The sequence below is a fragment of the Macadamia integrifolia genome, chromosome 2, assembly GCF_013358625.1.
Source record: "Macadamia integrifolia cultivar HAES 741 chromosome 2, SCU_Mint_v3, whole genome shotgun sequence".
In the NCBI taxonomy this organism is placed as follows: domain Eukaryota; kingdom Viridiplantae; phylum Streptophyta; class Magnoliopsida; order Proteales; family Proteaceae; genus Macadamia; species Macadamia integrifolia.
In genome coordinates, this window is record NC_056558.1 from 25,058,204 (window position 1) to 25,074,580 (window position 16,377).

A 16,377-nucleotide genomic window follows, 5' to 3' on the forward strand; every position below is an offset into this window, starting at 1 on the left:
AGATGTACAAACTATTTTTAGTTAATGCTTATTTTCTTCCTGTAATAATAATAATAAGGGTAATTTATAACGCCACCCCTAGATAATGCCAATATTATAGGGACACCCCCTATTTTTCACCAAATTATACTCGAACTCCCTTCCATCAGTCACTGTTAAATGAAGAGTTAAAATGATTGTTATACCCTATTCAGTAAAACTAATGTTTTAACCCAAAAGTAAAGAGAGAGAGAGAGAGAGAGAGAGAGAGAGAGAGAGAGAGAGTTGAGAATCTATGTGAGGAAGAAAACAACAGCGATCGTTACCTGAGTCCAGAAACTAGATTCCATCGACACCTCCCCTTACCCGATGGTCCTTAGCCTTACCCTTCTCTTTCCACGAGTAAGAAAAAGGGGTTTGAGTGATAAAGATGCAACTATCTATTCTGTCCAAGAAAATCTTCAAGGATCTATCTCTCTTTGTGATAGATGATGATCTCTCTTCTCTTCTTCAATAATATCAACCAAAGAGAGCAGCACCGAAGTGGAATATTATCCTGCTTGCATCTCTTGCAAGACTGATGAGAGAAGGTACGGAAGAGAGAGATAGGCTGTAGCTGATGAGGGAAACATCCTAACCTCTTTCGAGTCTCACTCTCTCTCTTTTTGGATTTGGATTCCAGTTCTCAAAGAATCAGTAATTGCGAGTTTCTTAATAGAGAAAATCACGGAGGGCACCATAAGAAGACCTACTTTCATTGAGGAAGACGAAGGTTTGGCTTCTCTTGCAAATATGGAAGCTGGGTTCTCAGGGAATCATCATCTACCAGTGCTAATGAAATCACCTTGCCTCAATGCTTCAATTAGAAGGGGTAGTTACTTAAATTGAATTTTCCCTTTTGGTTTGTTGATGCGGGCTATTAGATTGATTGGTATTATGGGTTAATATGTTTACAGAGGGGATACACCATTCTGTAGCGAAGAGTGCAGACAAGAGCAGATAGAGATAGATGAAGAGCTAAGGAGAAGAACTGGAATCTCTCTGCTTCTAGTAAGGTTGTAAGGAAGGACCAGAAGCAAAGCCCAGAATTACTCTATAAGAACGGGCATCGTTGTTGCTGCTTGAGACTGCAAAAATCCTGAAGCAAAGTAGCAAAAACCATTATTATAGAAAGGAAATAATAGTAGAAAGGAAGAAGAAGAGAGAGGCTCGCAATAGTGAACGGAAACTTGAGAGAGAGGAGGAAGAAAGAAGAGGGAGATGGCGGAGAGGGCTTCTCTACAAATCCCTCTCTCTGAACAAAGACGAAGAGAGAGGAGGGTTTGAAAGGGAGAGGATTTCAAATGGTTTTGACCTAGAATCCACACTTTTGAGACTCGAAATTCTCTAGGGTCGTTCTTGGGCAGAAGGCATCAGTGGGTCGAAGGATTCCGGTGTTGGTGGAACACTTGTCCACCGATCATAATGTTGCAATGGAGGAATTAAGGAAGGAGGTCGAGCCACTTCATCCAGATGATTCTCATATTGTTGTTCAGTTGTGGATGGCGGGTTAAGGATATAGTAGAACTGGTATTTTGGTATTTAAAGTAAAATATAATAGTTGACGCATTCATTGTATATCCTGTAACACTGATTGACAATAGGGGGTCTGAGTCTAATTTGGTGAAAAAGAGGGGTGTCCTTATAATAAAAGTAAAAATGGATATAAAATTTTATGCTTTTTCCTAGTAAAAGATTTTGTGTAAGAATGTATACATGCAAGATTGTGTTTTCAACCATTGGATGAGTTGTACAAAAAAAAAAAACCATTGAATGAGGAGAGAGAGGAATATGTAATGACACTTTTGCCCCCATCACATTTTTTTTTTTTTAATGGGAGAGAAGAGGAATAATTTCCTTCGTCCATTTGATTAAAACAATAATTACATAGCAAGTAAGTCTTTTTTTCTTACCACAAAAATGTGTAAAACAAAATCAACCCTATTTATTGTAATTTATTTTTTTACCTAGTTGTTCTAGGCAAAATTTTCCTCCTAACAATTTTTTACCAACCAAACATGCCCCTACTTTTGCCCGCGAGGACGAGGGGACATATTCATCTTTGGATAACCCCATGGCAGAGCTCAGCGACCCTGTGACGCTGTCCGCACTCCACGCATACACACAGAAAGAGGGAGAGAGAGAGAGAGGGAGAAGGGAGGGAGGTCTTCTGATCTCTTATCGGAGCTCCAATGGCTGTGTCTACAATTTCTTCGGTTCTTCCTCTTCCCCCCATGAGCAACTCCACGATGTCTTCGAAACCCAAGCAGTTGGCATTCTCTATGCCCCAAAATGTCTTAAAACTGCAAGTCCTAAGATCTAAGGACTCATTTAGATCTTTTGCCGTTCCAGAGCTTCTTGAATCTGAAGAAGCACTAGAACTACCACCACCAGAAGCCACAGAGGGACCCGATACCTATGCGGTTTGTATTTGTGTGCATTGCTCTTCTGCTTTATTTTCCTAATTGGGTTAGCCATCGTGCTGGATGCTTCGGAAGTAACTCGGATTTTACTCATTCTATGGTTTACTTTCAGTCTGAAACTTGGGATAACGTTAGAGAAGGTAATATTTTTATTTTCCTTATTTATTATTATTTTTTTTCAGGTGGAGGGATCCATAACCCCCGGATCTTCCACACTTGCCATTGGTTCTGATGTTGACAAGGTATTTAGTCTTTCTCCTTCCCATCTCACGGCAGTAGAAGTACTGAATAATATGTCCATTCATTTCTCCCCGGCGTCCTTTCAGTGATATTTAAGCAATTGGGTAGTTGATTCTTCTGTTAATTAACTAGTTTTCTTGTATCACTGGAGCTAATGAAGTAGATTGATAAAACGAAGGTCAAATTTTGGTTTGATATTGATAGAAAATTCTTGTATCTCATTTATTACATATTCTTCTTGGCAAGTTAGCTTGTTAAATAGTTGCATACCAGATTGAAAAGGAAAGGATATTGATTGGAAATTATTGTATTTGATATATTTCATAAACTTCCAGGCTAAGAAGCATGTTAGATAGTTGCATACTTGTTTGTGAAGAAAACAAAGAACGCAGGAAACAAATGTGGTGAACTTGAAGGATCCAGTGACTCATTTTGGTCTCAAAAATGGAAATTTCGGTTTGCAACTCAACAAGGAACCTTTCAACTTCCTTGTGCTTCCATGAGTCCTATGAGTTGCAACTTGCATGGATATGTCACCAGTTTAACAGAACTGATTCAGTGTGTACTATTCTCAGTATTTTCTTTGTGTGGCTATACTGTAATCTTTACCTAGCTTGATATGGTTATGAAAGGGGTCCATCAAGGCCTTGACTCATTGTGGTTTGATTGTGTTTTAGACAAGATAGGACGAGTTTTATGGGTCTTAGGAAAGCTTAACTTCCATATGAAAGTAGTTATTTGCTCAAGATAAATTTATTATTGGATGAGATTAGGAGTCCTTAAGAGTCAAATCGAAGTCATATAGATGCCTAAATGAGGATTTTATGTTTTACATTTGGAAAGGGATGCTGCTTTTCTTGAGCGTCAATGGTCAAACTCTGCTGAGATATTCATGTCGAATGGTTTGCTGTTCCTCTGCTTTCTTCATCTAAATTTTGTGAAAATCTTGTCCACAGCTAAAAGTTCATTTGGGTTTCTATCATATCATTGAAGTTATTCATTGAATTTTTTCATCAAAGTAAGATTCTAATCTTTTTTTTTTTTTTATTTGGAGCTCGTTTATTCAAATTACGACTATATTTGGGAATTAGAAATCAAATCTAAGTTCAGCCCTTGAAATATGGACTTATACCCTATTTCTGATTTCTGTTTTGTTATCAGATGCTATGTCTTACATACTGTATTTGGATGCTTTCCCAAGAAGATTGAGAAGGAAAATCCATTCCCAGAATTTTCAAAATGTGTTTTTGGTTGTTTCCCACATAAAGGGAAAGCCATCCTCCAGGAAGTGTATTCTGTGAAATGAATTCCACAAAAAAGGTGGGACATTACGGGGAAAAGAAAGTCAAGGAAGGTCTTTCCATGTAAAATAAAACAACATTGCAAAGGAAATCCCTTCCCCCACCTCTCTCTTCCTTCCCAAAAACCTTCCGAGGAAAGCAACCAAACACAGCATTATTGATTCAGAATCTTCTACTCAGAATTCCATGTTGGCCATGCCTTGTTTATTGGTCTGAACCTAATGTTTGAATTATCTCAGCTGCTGCTCTATTAATTGATCACGTTGGTCTTAAGTCGCTTAATCTTCCAATGTTAGATGCAATTTGTAAAGCCTTTAGGAGAAATCCAATGTTAACCTTTCAGACATATCGTTGTCATCTTGAGGAGATTTTCATCCACAATGCTGGTAAAATTCTAGAATTTGAATGTGGTCATTTTACTCTCTATTTTTTTTTTTTTTTAAATAAAGTCAGGTTCCTCGTTTCAAGATGCCTAGGTGAGGCTACTTTATGGATTAGCTGGGTAGAGGTACTCTACCTTTCCACTGTCTTGGTGATTGTGGATTCCCAAGAATATTGGCAATTGATTTTTTGCAGTGCTACCTAAAGTAGTATTTTGCTGACAAATTTCTTTTTCTTATCCCAAATGATTCAGTGATGCAACATGACCCCATTTAATCAAGCTTATAAATAGTCATGCATCCAAATTTTACATCTGCTTCATGTATAATACCTAGTTGGGTGCTCTCAGATGTCATGCTTATACAAATGAACAGTCACCAAGGTTGCCAATACGTCTGAAAGAACCTTCTTTAGTATGACCTAATGGTGCAAAATGGGAACCCTGTTCCTAATTTAAGAATTGTGGCAGAATTGCAAAGGGGCTGTTAAGGACAGAATCAACTAATGTCAGTGTGAAACTTAGAAAACAGGTTCTGACTTATCAAGAGAAAGAAATTGCAGAACAACAGAACCAGTTTTGAAGGAAATAAAAAATTAGAGGCTACTTGAAGTGTATGAGCACCAGATCATTTGAGGAAATTCTCAGAGCAGAAATGGGGTTTCAAAAGAATGAAAGAATCTGTGGGTCAGAAGGAGTGCTTAACAGGAACAGGATTTTCAAAAGTGCCTCCAGATACCATTATATCAAGATGTTTGTTTGTAATTTTATGAAAAGTAGGGTAGACTCTGGAGCTACCTATTGGATCCTCTAGTAGTGGGAGGGGTTTCTGCTCACACAAAGCAGCGGGGTTGGGTTTCTCTTGGATCATATTCAGACATTAAGGAGGAAATCTCATTTGAGAGTGCTGCAATTGAGACAAAGCTTGAAACCTTTTTCATTGTATTTGGGTAAGTTTCATGTGAAACTGAAGCTTCTCCCAGATATAGAATACAGTTTTAAGAAAGTGGACAGCACAAATACAACAGAAGCATAGAACAAACCAAAGAGCACCCAAAAGGAACTTTATTGCACAATGCCGCTGCTACTGCACCATCGGATAATCCCAATATAAGCAAGCTTTCCCTGTTCTCCTTGCACCAGATTTTGTGACTTCGTCAGCAATGTGTTACTTGAATGTGGCTCACAGATGAACTAAATTTTCCCTGATTTTCATCATAGATCCTGAGGACCGAGTTTTTGAAACTAGGTGTCGTAGATGCAAAGGTTTGCCTATGATTCTCGCATTTATGTTCTGATTACCTGCTACTCTGTTTTCCAGAATGAGTGGTTCAGCCTGCACTGTTCGGGCGCTTGACTCTTTCTGTTGAGCCTGTGACCCCTGACAGGTGGAGAGTTCTGATAATTCCTCCAACCCCATCCTGTCCTGGGTTCCTTGGTGATTTCCCATCAGAATTGAGTTTTAATATCCCGAATGCCAGATGTACCCAAGCTTTGATCTTCAATGTCCCTTATATCCTTGAATGATTTATGCTATTCATATCCCCAATAATAAAATATGTTAGACTATAACTATGCTATGTCTATCCCTGATAAAGTGATAATGGAATACGTCAGGTTGTCTTTGAATATATCCAAGGTGTGAAAAGGCTTACTAAGCCACAACCTCTCATTGTGACAATTTGTAAACAGTTTCTGTAAGTATTCCTAAGCAATTTTATTTCTCTCCCTCCAAATGGTCCACACTCCTTACCAGAAGCATATTTCACCGAAGCAATCATTATCTTTGACAAAGGTCAGGTGGATGCCGAGCTCCAAGGAAGTCCCTAATACCAAAAAGGTTTGAATGCATCGCTTTAAAGGCTGACCTCCAAAGCAGATTTTGGGAGGAGATTGGACTTCCCAGATGAAATTATGGAAAAGGTTGAGAAAATGCTGGTCTGTTGGCCCCTGTGAGATTTTTTTTTTTTTTTTTTTTTTGGGGGGGGGGGTGGGGGGCCGGATGTGGTTGTGGACACTTGACATGCACCGTTAAAATGTTAAAATATTTTTAAGGTTCCCTTAGTTTTTTAAGCTGGTTGTTATGTGGATTCTTCACTGGTATCTTTTATTTCTATGACACATATGAGGCTTGGCAATAGATTTTTATTAGAGGAGATTTATGTAATGTTGACTTCAACTAATTTGCAACTGTGGCATGCTATTCTATGTGTTGGTTACTTGTAGACTTGAAAGGGTGTCTTGTAATTTTGCTGTGTGCTCTAGTGATGTGTTAAAGCACTATAGTGTTTATCATGATGGCCAAATCAATTGTCACTAGAAAATATCATAGTTAGTTATATTCTAGATCTTACATTCTCCTGTTCTTACTGTGGGTTTTACACTGCTGCCATGATTATAATTGAGGATTTCCCTTCTGTTTTCAGATGGCACCAAAGCAGAAGATTAGAATTAAACTGAGATCTTACTTTGTGAACTTGATTGAGGATTCATGCAAGCAGATAATGGATGCTGCAAGGACAACTAATGCCAAGACAATGGGGCCTGTGCCTCTGCCTACCAAGAAGCGAATCTATTGTGTGCTCAAGTCCCCTCACGTCCACAAAGATGCGAGGTTTCATTTTGAGATCCGGACCCATCAGCGTCTTATTGATATCATCTACCCAACAGCGCAAACAATAGACTCATTGATGCAACTCGACCTCCCTGCAGGGGTGGATGTTGAGGTCAAACTATGACCCAACACAGCAGCAGCAGGGATAAAAAAATAGGTATTTCTTTTCGGTTTGTTTTCTTTACTGTTTAAGGTCTCATGTGATCAAGTATAATGCTTTCTGGAATTTTGTAATTTGTACCATGCAGTTTGACAATACCTGTAGGGTAAGAAAGTTTAGTGCAATGAAAGATTAAAGCAATTGTCTGTTCCTTTGTTTTTACTTCAAAATGTTCAAAATGACTTTTTCATATTCAGATTACAAATTATATAAGAGAAATAATGTAAACAAAATGAACTCTACTTAAATCTATTCTGAAGCATAATGCTTGTAACTTGTAAGTTTGAGGGGAATGGTGTAAACACAAGAAGTTTTTGAGAATGAGAATAATAGGAAGAGGACCATCCCTTGAAAGGCAATTTATCTCTTATGAACCCCATAAGAGAGCGACTCTTCCAAGAATTTGTTGATAACAGTTCAAATTACTTCCACATTTGCATGAATAAAGGTCACCCCATGAATATACAGTCATTATTAACCTCCACTATTTTTTGAGGTCCGAAATGCCTTTCATCATTCCCCAACACCTATCCATCATCGGAGAAAGAATTCCTCCTTCAACACGGCTTGAGAAAACTCTGCCCATTAATAAAGACAGTGGGCCACATTGGAGATTCTGCCCTAGTAACGGAAAAGAGAGTTTTCTTTCATTGACAGGGAACAGAGAATCTCCTAATCTATGGTGGGTTTTGGTGGTTGAAAAGAATTCCTGGAGTAGTACCAAATGCATTTCAGACTTGGTACAATAAAGGGTAGAAGGAATAATGATACCTACTTGGGCATGCATCCGAGGTCACCGTAGCCATTGGATCACTCTCTGATCCCTAGGCTCTAAGGAGAGAAATTCTATCTGAGATATATAGTATCGATAAGATTTAGATCCTCTCCAGCCAGGGGTGTGGCTGAAGAGGGACCAACAAGACACTAAACAGGCTAGAGAGAGTGAAACATGAGAGAAAAAGTGAAACAGAGAAAAAATCCTCTCCAACCATTGGGCCGCCCAATTAGCTGTCCAAAGGCTGGGCGGATCTGGGGATGTATATTTCTGTTTGAGATGTGTGTCCGAGTCTTTCTAGCCGTTGGATGGCTAATTGGATAGTAATTGGGCAGCCTCGTAATTAAAAAACAGCATGATTTGCGAAATAAGGGCTTTCACCTTTTTTTCTCCTATGATACACTTTCTCCTAGTTATGCTGTAGGTTGCATATTCCCTCCTTAGTCAACACAAAATGGCTGAAGTCTATGGTTATAGGTATCAGCGTCTGTATAGCTCATCGTCGATATTGATACAGATAAAAAATAAATTGGATTATACAGGCCTGTATGGGGTCTGGACTCTGGATCGGCTGTGAATTGGCCAGTCTCATTTTGATTTTTGAATCCGCGAAGTGGGGAGAAACTCCTAAGTCACGCCAATCATAATACACATAATTATATTTTCGTTCAATAGATGTCCCACGTGATGTTTGAGGAGAAAATGTATCAATGTGAAACCCACAGCTCCTTATATGAGAGAGCATGGGAAAGAATCCCTATGACACCTATGTGAGGATCTTTTTCTTGTGTGATTCTTTCATGGGAAAAAAGATTCTCTCTCCCTTTCTTGTTGGAGTGCACTCGGGCTTTAGTTTTCTCACTTGTTTCTTTCATGGGGATCAAGATTGTAGATGTTAAGTTTGTCTCAAATTCTTGATCCGTTTTGAAGATTAACCCGCTCTGACATATTTTGGTGGTGTCCCAAATTGAAAGTTTTTTGAGATCTGTGATGGAAGAAGAGAGGTTCGATATATTGACCTCAAACCGATGGGTCGACTCGCGACTTTTACTGTTGTGTTGTTGAGAAAGTCATTATATTTTAGGGGGTTTTTCAGGGCAAGTTTTCTCACCGCTGCTTGGGTGTAATATCTCTTCTGCATAGTGAAACATTTTCTTTTTTGCTCGAGGATGCAGCACACCACACCGGTGTGAACCTCGTTAAATTTCTGTGTTAGCTGATCTATTGTTTGTTTATTTTCGTATTTCTTGGTGTTTGCTCTAACAGTAGACTATCGGGGTTAGGATACACTACCAATCATCATATTTGTCTTTTGGGGAAAAAGAATCTATCTAGGAGTGTAGGTGCTACACCTAGACATAGAGGGGTGCGAAATGTCTGCCACGCTCCCCATGAAAGGTAAAAATACCCAAACTATTGATGCTTTTAAATGCACTCCCATTGGCTCCTGTGTTAATACAAAAATCAGGCTCCCAAACAGAGTACTCTTCTCCTTTATCTTTCACTATTTTTCTCTCATGAATCGACATTGCTTTCTTACATACGATTTCAATTTGTCACATCTCATTCATATGTGTCGCTTGCGTTGCTTGGAGAATCCTTTTCCATTTTTTTTTTCCTAACTTTTTTCTGTTGTAAAAGAATAATTAAAGGGGTAGTTTAGACTTATTTGAAATCAACAACTATCCGGATTAAAGGGGTAGTGTTAGACTTATCTGAATGAATATAAATATTATACTAACCTTTAAGATGTAGTCCTTGTATTGAGTATAGCAGTAGAACATACTTTCCTTAAAGTGTTAAAGAGGCCCTAATTTGTGCATAAAGGGTTGACCTGCTCTTTTACCTCCGAGGTAACATCAGCCTATAATTTGTGCATAAAAGGGTTGACCTGCTCTTTTACCTCCAAGATAAAATCACCCTTAATAGTCCGTAAGCTATACTAAGCAACACTTAAAGAGAGGGAAGAGAAAAGATGAAACAATATAGTAAGAGTGTAGAAGAGAGACATTCTCTCTGGATTTTTTTTTTATACTAAGCAACACTTAAAGAGAGGGAAGAGAAAAGATGAAACAATATAGTAAGAGTGTAGAAGAGAGATATTCTCTCTGGATTCTTTTTTTTTTTAATTTATGTAGAAACTGGCATGAGGCATGGGTTTTTATTTCAAAAGCACCCCAAGAAACCCCACACACACATGACAAGGGGGAGTATTTCTTCAAAGGACTTGCACCCTTAAAATACATTGTTTGAGATTTTAAAATGTAACCGCAAGCGTACGGATCAATGCAGCTACGGGTTGAACACAGGGAGAGCAACCACTTCATTTTTTTGCTTCTTTTAATAATGCGAAAGTGAACCGATTAATGATTGTGATCTAATTCTAATTACCGTCTTAAACATATGTATCTAAAATAACGTCCTAACCATTCGTCATCTAAGAATTTAAACACGCAAGCCACGCAATTAAAATCAAATAAATAAATAGCTGAAAATAAACACCCCACGCAATTAAAAAGCAACGAAGGAAAAAAAAATGCTGAAATAAAAATAAAATAAAAGAAAGGGGATAAAGCTAGAGAGAGACTCACAAGTAGATTTCTCTACTTAGCCCAAGAGATGCATCATAATATGTGCTTCCCTACTTGACCAGAGAGTTATTCTTATAAGGGTTACTCTACTTGGCTTTAGGGAAAGAGAGACAATTATAATAAAAATAATAAAATGATGGTTCTATGGCTAGGAGGGGGCAAAGCCAACACATACACTAGCCATGAACCTTGGGGGAAAATGATAGCAATAATGTAACGACTGAAATTAAAATCTTAAATTAAGAAAGAAAGGGTAGTCAGAAGAGAGAATGAGAGGGAAGAAAGAAAGAGATAGAGCAACTAAGAAAAAACCCTAGAAGAAGAATGAAGTGCCTCATCCCCTTATGTTAATTCTATTATATAGAGAATGAGTGAGGGAAAGCTAACGATTTTAGATTAAAAAGAAAAAGATTTTTTTTTTTATCTTGTTGATGAAGTGGAAGAGAGAGAAGAGAAAAAACGTGTGGAGAGAGATCTCTCACGATTTTTCTTATATTTTTTTTCCTATTTTTTCTCTCTCGCGCAAGAAATCCCCTTTGGCCCATCTTAAAAAACCTCAACAAAATGGTTGCTAAGAGGTTCGAACTTGAGACCTCTTAATAAGCAAATGATTTTTTACACCACAACTCACCAACTATGCTAGGTAGTTGTTATTACCAAAAACGAATCTTCAATCACTTAAGGATGTGGTTCATCGATCCTTGTTGGTATTTAGAATATTCCTTATATCCTTGGGACAACTATATATGGGCTGGTTCTGCATCTCGGTTCAGTTCTGATCCATTATTCTTTTTCTGACCCGAAAAGAATAAACACTTGTACTGCAATTGAACACGTCCATCTTGCTCAGAATTTCGTCATCTTCGCAACCATGGAAAGAAAATTTCATCCTCTTCACAACCATAAAAAGAAAACTTTATTCTCTTCGCAACCATGAAAAGAAATAAGACCTCTTTAAGTGTAAAATTAGAGATATAGTGTCCGATAATCCTTAAGGTCTTGAAATTATAAAACCTGCAAAAAGAGAGTAAAACCCAAGGTAGATCCATTCTAATATGTAAAATATATGTTTTACTACACTAGATTTTACACATAAATGTGCTCATCATACATTCTTATATATATATATATATATATACCCATGGAAACTTTTACAAGTTTTCAATGTGGGACTAAACTTTAGTTCACATGTTTTACTAATACCAAAGAGTTTTGAACAAAAGGAAGAATCTTGTTGTTTTGAAACTTAAACTTCAATAATCCCCCATAAGTTTGGAAATAACGGAAGAAGCTAGGAAAAGAATTACTTAATATATTAAACATAATAGAATACATCATTGTAGGTGTCTTGTGGACTTAAACTTACACTAAGTTTAAGGATCCTCACTACAGAGTACAAGTTAAATCAGATTTATTGAACTTTTCCTCATCTATATAGTCGGCAAGCCCATTATCCATATTCCACTTTTTTCTTTTCTTGACGTCATCTTGAGCGCCATGTGGGGAAACATTTTTATAAGAAGTTGACGTTTCGTATAGGAATCATTAATTTTGACTTGTCCCTCTCTGTAAAGTTTATCCAATTGGAAGAACCCATCCCCGTCCCATAAGGCAATGACTCATTTGCAGACAGCTACACTTGCTGGGTTTGTTGAGTGGTGAAGAGCCAATTTGCTTGTTAGTCCAACTTGGACTGCTCCTCAATTTCACATTGAGGTCAGGGTCAGGGAAGGCCCCAGGGCTGTACGATGAATGGAGAGGTCGGTAGCACCATTTTTTAACAGGGTCCACACCTCGTGCATGGAATAAAGCTACTTCTTCATGTAGCAGTTGCAGAGTTTCTAGAAAATTTTCAAAACCAACAAAAAAATGGGCCCACTTTGACTGGGCCAGATATATCCATATTAAATTTGTCCCTGAATCATGAGGATTAAAGTCCGTCCATGTTAGCCTCATCTACAGAGCCGCCTCGTTCTTCAGGCTTTCACTTTCTTCCTATAAAGTATTTATATGTTTTTTGTTTTTTGTTTTTTGTTTTTTTGTTTTTTTTTGTTTTTTGTTTTTGTGATTGTTCCATTTTTTGTGTTTTGGAACAATTTAGAATTATTTTTTGAGAAATCAAATCTTTAAATAGAGAATTTTAATGAAGAATGAAGTGTGGGGTCCATAGATGTGAGAGAACATGTATATGAATCTATACATAATTTTTAGTATTATAAAAATAAAAAGATATGTATATGGGTAAATGATCCATGCTAGTATTCCAAAGCGGCTATGCATGAGTTGAAAACCAATCATTTGCCTGATCGAAATGGCAAAAAGACCTTTTTTTTAAGACCACAACTATTTTCCATTCCAAGTAAAAAGTAAAAGAACTATTTAGGTCACAATTTATGTTAAAAATATTAGAATCAGATCAGCTGAATCAGTTGATTCAAATCAAAATTGGTCATGATTTATCTCACATCTCACTCTTAGACATTCCCGAACAACATATTTTAGGGTTTTTGAGACCGATTCTTGTTCCAATTTGACTCTTGATTTCAAGTTTAAAATCTTTGGCCAGAATATTTGTTCGTAAACTTTTACAGTAATGTATTGTTACTTATTCTAAAGAATTAAATTGTTACTTTGATGTTTGTAGATCAAAGAGAGAAACTTAGGATCTACTTGTTTGGTTGGTCATTAACCTAGTATTTAAAAAATAAAAAATAAAAAGTATGAAACAAAATCGATAGATTTCATATCAAAATTAAATTTTCTAAAAGTGCCTGGATTATTTATGGGCTTTTTTTTTTTGGGGGGGGGGGGGAAGGGGGTGATATTTCACCTAAAAGGCTAAAACATCAGCAGTTCAAATAACCAAGAAAAATATCAATTTTCAGAGATCCAAATTTGAGAAACCATTGGAGGAGTCAGAAGTGTTCAGTCACATCTATGGTGGGGGGACAACTTTTTTGGGTTCTTTTTTTCTATTTCTAGAAAAATCAAAATAAAAATATCACTTAATCTAAAACTAGACACCATGAATATGTGATAACAAATTAATTAAAGTGTAACCTAAAAATTACATATCCATGTGAAGGAGAAGAGAGGTTCTATCATGTTCTATATCAAGTTGGTCTTGAACTTGGGAACCCACCACGCAATCTCACATGCATGCGTGAATGCAGAAGAAGCTAAACAAAACCATTCTCTTTCAAGTTTCAACACAGAAAACTGTGTTTAAATACTAATGGCGGACCTCAGTTTCCTCAGCTTGGATGTGATTTTAATGGAGGATTGTCTATCTTTTTGCCTTGTCTCTATCACCTTTCACAACCACTCAGGCTTATATAATATGCTTATAAATTGAATGTTGCACCATCTGATGTTGATCTTTACCAAATATTATATATGAACAGTGAATTTAAGAAGAAGAGTCTTCAAGTACTCCATTCATTCCAAGTCCCTGCAGATAAGGTATGTGATTAGGTAGATGTGATACGGAGGATTCATGTGTTTTTTATATTTTGCGTCACCCCTTGAAGAATGTCATAATTATAAGAACACCCCCTTTGTTTCACTAAATTAGACTCAAACCCCTTAACATTAGTTACTGTTAAGTCAAGAATTAAAAATGACTGTTATACCCTTTTCACTAAAACTCATTTTATCCCCATTCCTCTTCACCCTTACCTATTTTCACCTTCACCGAGACATCAACTATAGAGAGAGAGAGAGAGAGAGAGAGAGAGAAGTTGATTTTGGTAGTAGAGTAGCAACCCACCATTGTTTTTGGTTCAAAACTTATAGGAGAGGAGGGTTTTGGGTGTGAAAGTCTATGGAAGTTCCAACTAATTCTTCTCAATCAATACAAACAGGGGAAGATACCAATTTAGAATATTAGGAACAGAGTAAACAAAGAAGAAACAATGGAAAAGTTGCAGACGTGCCTGAGGAAATTGCTTACCAGAGAGAGGGATATTAGACAGAACTGAAAGATAGGCATCCAACAAGAGCAACCAGCAACAATGAAACTTCTCTTGAAACTCTAAATCTTTAGCAGGTGGTTACATCCATTTATATAGAAGAGAAGGAAACAATTCCTATAAAAAGTCTGACATTGTAAATAGAGTTCTAACTTGTCACTCCCGGTATCAGATCGGTGACAGCATGGTTCTTTTGGATTCTTAGATTCTTGTTTGTTTGATTGAAGAGGGTTTTAAGTTAAGAACTTAATTAAACCCAGAATTTCAGTTCGATTTTCATCTTCATAGGAGAGTTCTCTCCATCAACGTGACTTCATGTCTACTCCGGCACCGCCTAACCTCTTTTGTTTCCTGTGAGAGTTTGAAGATGATGTTTCTTGGAACCTGTGCGTGACACCCAGTGGCTGCACCCATGCGCGACACCCAGTGGCACTCCTCCTACAGCCTCTCCAACCCAGTCTTCACTACAGTGGTCGAAAAGCTCAAGCCCTACATACTCCAATCCAACCTCTCCCTCCTTGCCAATTACGCCACCGCCATGGTCCTCTCTCGCCTTGCTCATGGCTACTCCGCCAAAACCCTAGCTTCTCGTTACTCACTGGAGCCCTACCTCATCTCCAAGATCACCAACATCGTCACATGTCTCCTCGCCACAAAGCTCTACCCAGAGTCAATGAAGATCCCCATCAGCCGTAGTCGTCTCCATTAAGCCTCCTAGGCCTTCGACGAGCTCACCTCCCTCCCCAACATGTGTGGCATCATTGATGGTAGCCCCATCAAGCTTCACCGCCTCGATTTGGGTGAAAGAAATAGGAACTTTTTATAAGGGTATTTTAGGTACTTCATATTTAATAAGGGCATTTTGATATTTAAAATAAAATATAGTTGCTGATATCAACATATAAGGTATATTTCTTAACAGTGACTGATGGTAGGGGGTCTAAGTCTAATTTAGTGAAACAGATGAGGTGTTCTTATAATTATGGCATTCTCCAGGGGGGTGGCGCTGTAAATTACCCTTTAATTTTTTTAATCAAATTGAATTGTTTTTAGATTTTGAGAGTAAAAGTATCTACGAGGGTAGAGCGGAGAGGGGAGAGGGTAACTGGGTAAAGGTTATAGAGGTAGTTTTTAGATCTTTTAGCTATGGAACTATCTCAATACTCTCCTTTACATGCAAGCCTCTCATTGCTCCGTCTTTGTGGGTTGAGCAAAGAGCTCATCTACTGATACCTTGTTAAGGATTTCATCTTAAAATCAGTTGGCTTGAAGTGGCTGGGTGGCCTCTTGTGCTTCTTATACATGTAACATGATAGTTGAATCACCCACAATCGATGTTTTCTTTGGCCCACTGGTTGCACGGCACATTTTGCACTAAGTTTTCTTTGCGTTTGCGATAGAAGCAATCAGTCATTCATAGATCATAGAAGGCATTAACTCACTAACTAGATGGGTTCATGGATTGTCGGTAGCCTCCCAAGTGCTCATGTTTTTCACAGATTTCTCTCTGGAAATGTTGATCCCTTCTGCTTTGTAAGACCATCTCAATAGTAAATCGCAAAAGTCTTGTTTTCAGGTAGTGGTTTCAAATAAATTTGCATCCTTTGGGACTAAGAAGAAAAAGAATTTTTTTTTTTTTTTAGAAAAGCCAACTGAGAAAAAACTGCCGATAAAAACGATCTTTAGATATTTAACAACGGTAAATATCAACTAAAAAGCCCTATTTTCTTGTAATTCTTTCGAGTGAAGTAACATCTTTCGGGTCTCAAAGAAAAAGAAAAACTTGCATCCTCTCATCGGGAAGGCCAACTTGTCATGGCCAATTTTATCTTCCCATGCATGTGTTTTTTGTCCAAGCTGAAAGCTTCACATCAAGAATCGAACCACACTTTTTTCATTGGTCAA

General features: G+C 37.6%; 1 protein-coding gene across 1 annotated transcript; it reads left to right on the forward strand.

The window, feature by feature from the left end:
* Positions 1-2,072: 2,072 nt before the first annotated feature.
* On the forward strand, positions 2,073-7,286 carry LOC122072019 (30S ribosomal protein S10). Its single transcript, XM_042636531.1, has 3 exons — positions 2,073-2,441; positions 2,624-2,683; positions 6,788-7,286. The coding sequence occupies exons 1-3, from the start codon at positions 2,211-2,213 to the stop codon at positions 7,097-7,099; spliced, it is 603 nt and encodes a 200-aa protein (XP_042492465.1). The 5' UTR covers positions 2,073-2,210; the 3' UTR covers positions 7,100-7,286.
* The last annotated feature ends 9,091 nt before the right edge of the window (positions 7,287-16,377 follow it).

What these genes read in the sequence shown, in the direction of transcription:
- LOC122072019 (XM_042636531.1), top strand. Translation starts at nt 2,211, where the DNA reads ATGGCTGTGTCTACAATTTCTTCGGTTCTTCCTCTTCCCCCCATGAGC. An exon ending in AGGGACCCGATACCTATGCG is followed by an intron (nt 2,442 to 2,623) that starts GTTTGTATTTGT and finishes ATTTTTTTTCAG; the next exon opens with GTGGAGGGATCCATAACCCC. An exon ending in TTGGTTCTGATGTTGACAAG is followed by an intron (nt 2,684 to 6,787) that starts GTATTTAGTCTT and finishes TTCTGTTTTCAG; the next exon opens with ATGGCACCAAAGCAGAAGAT.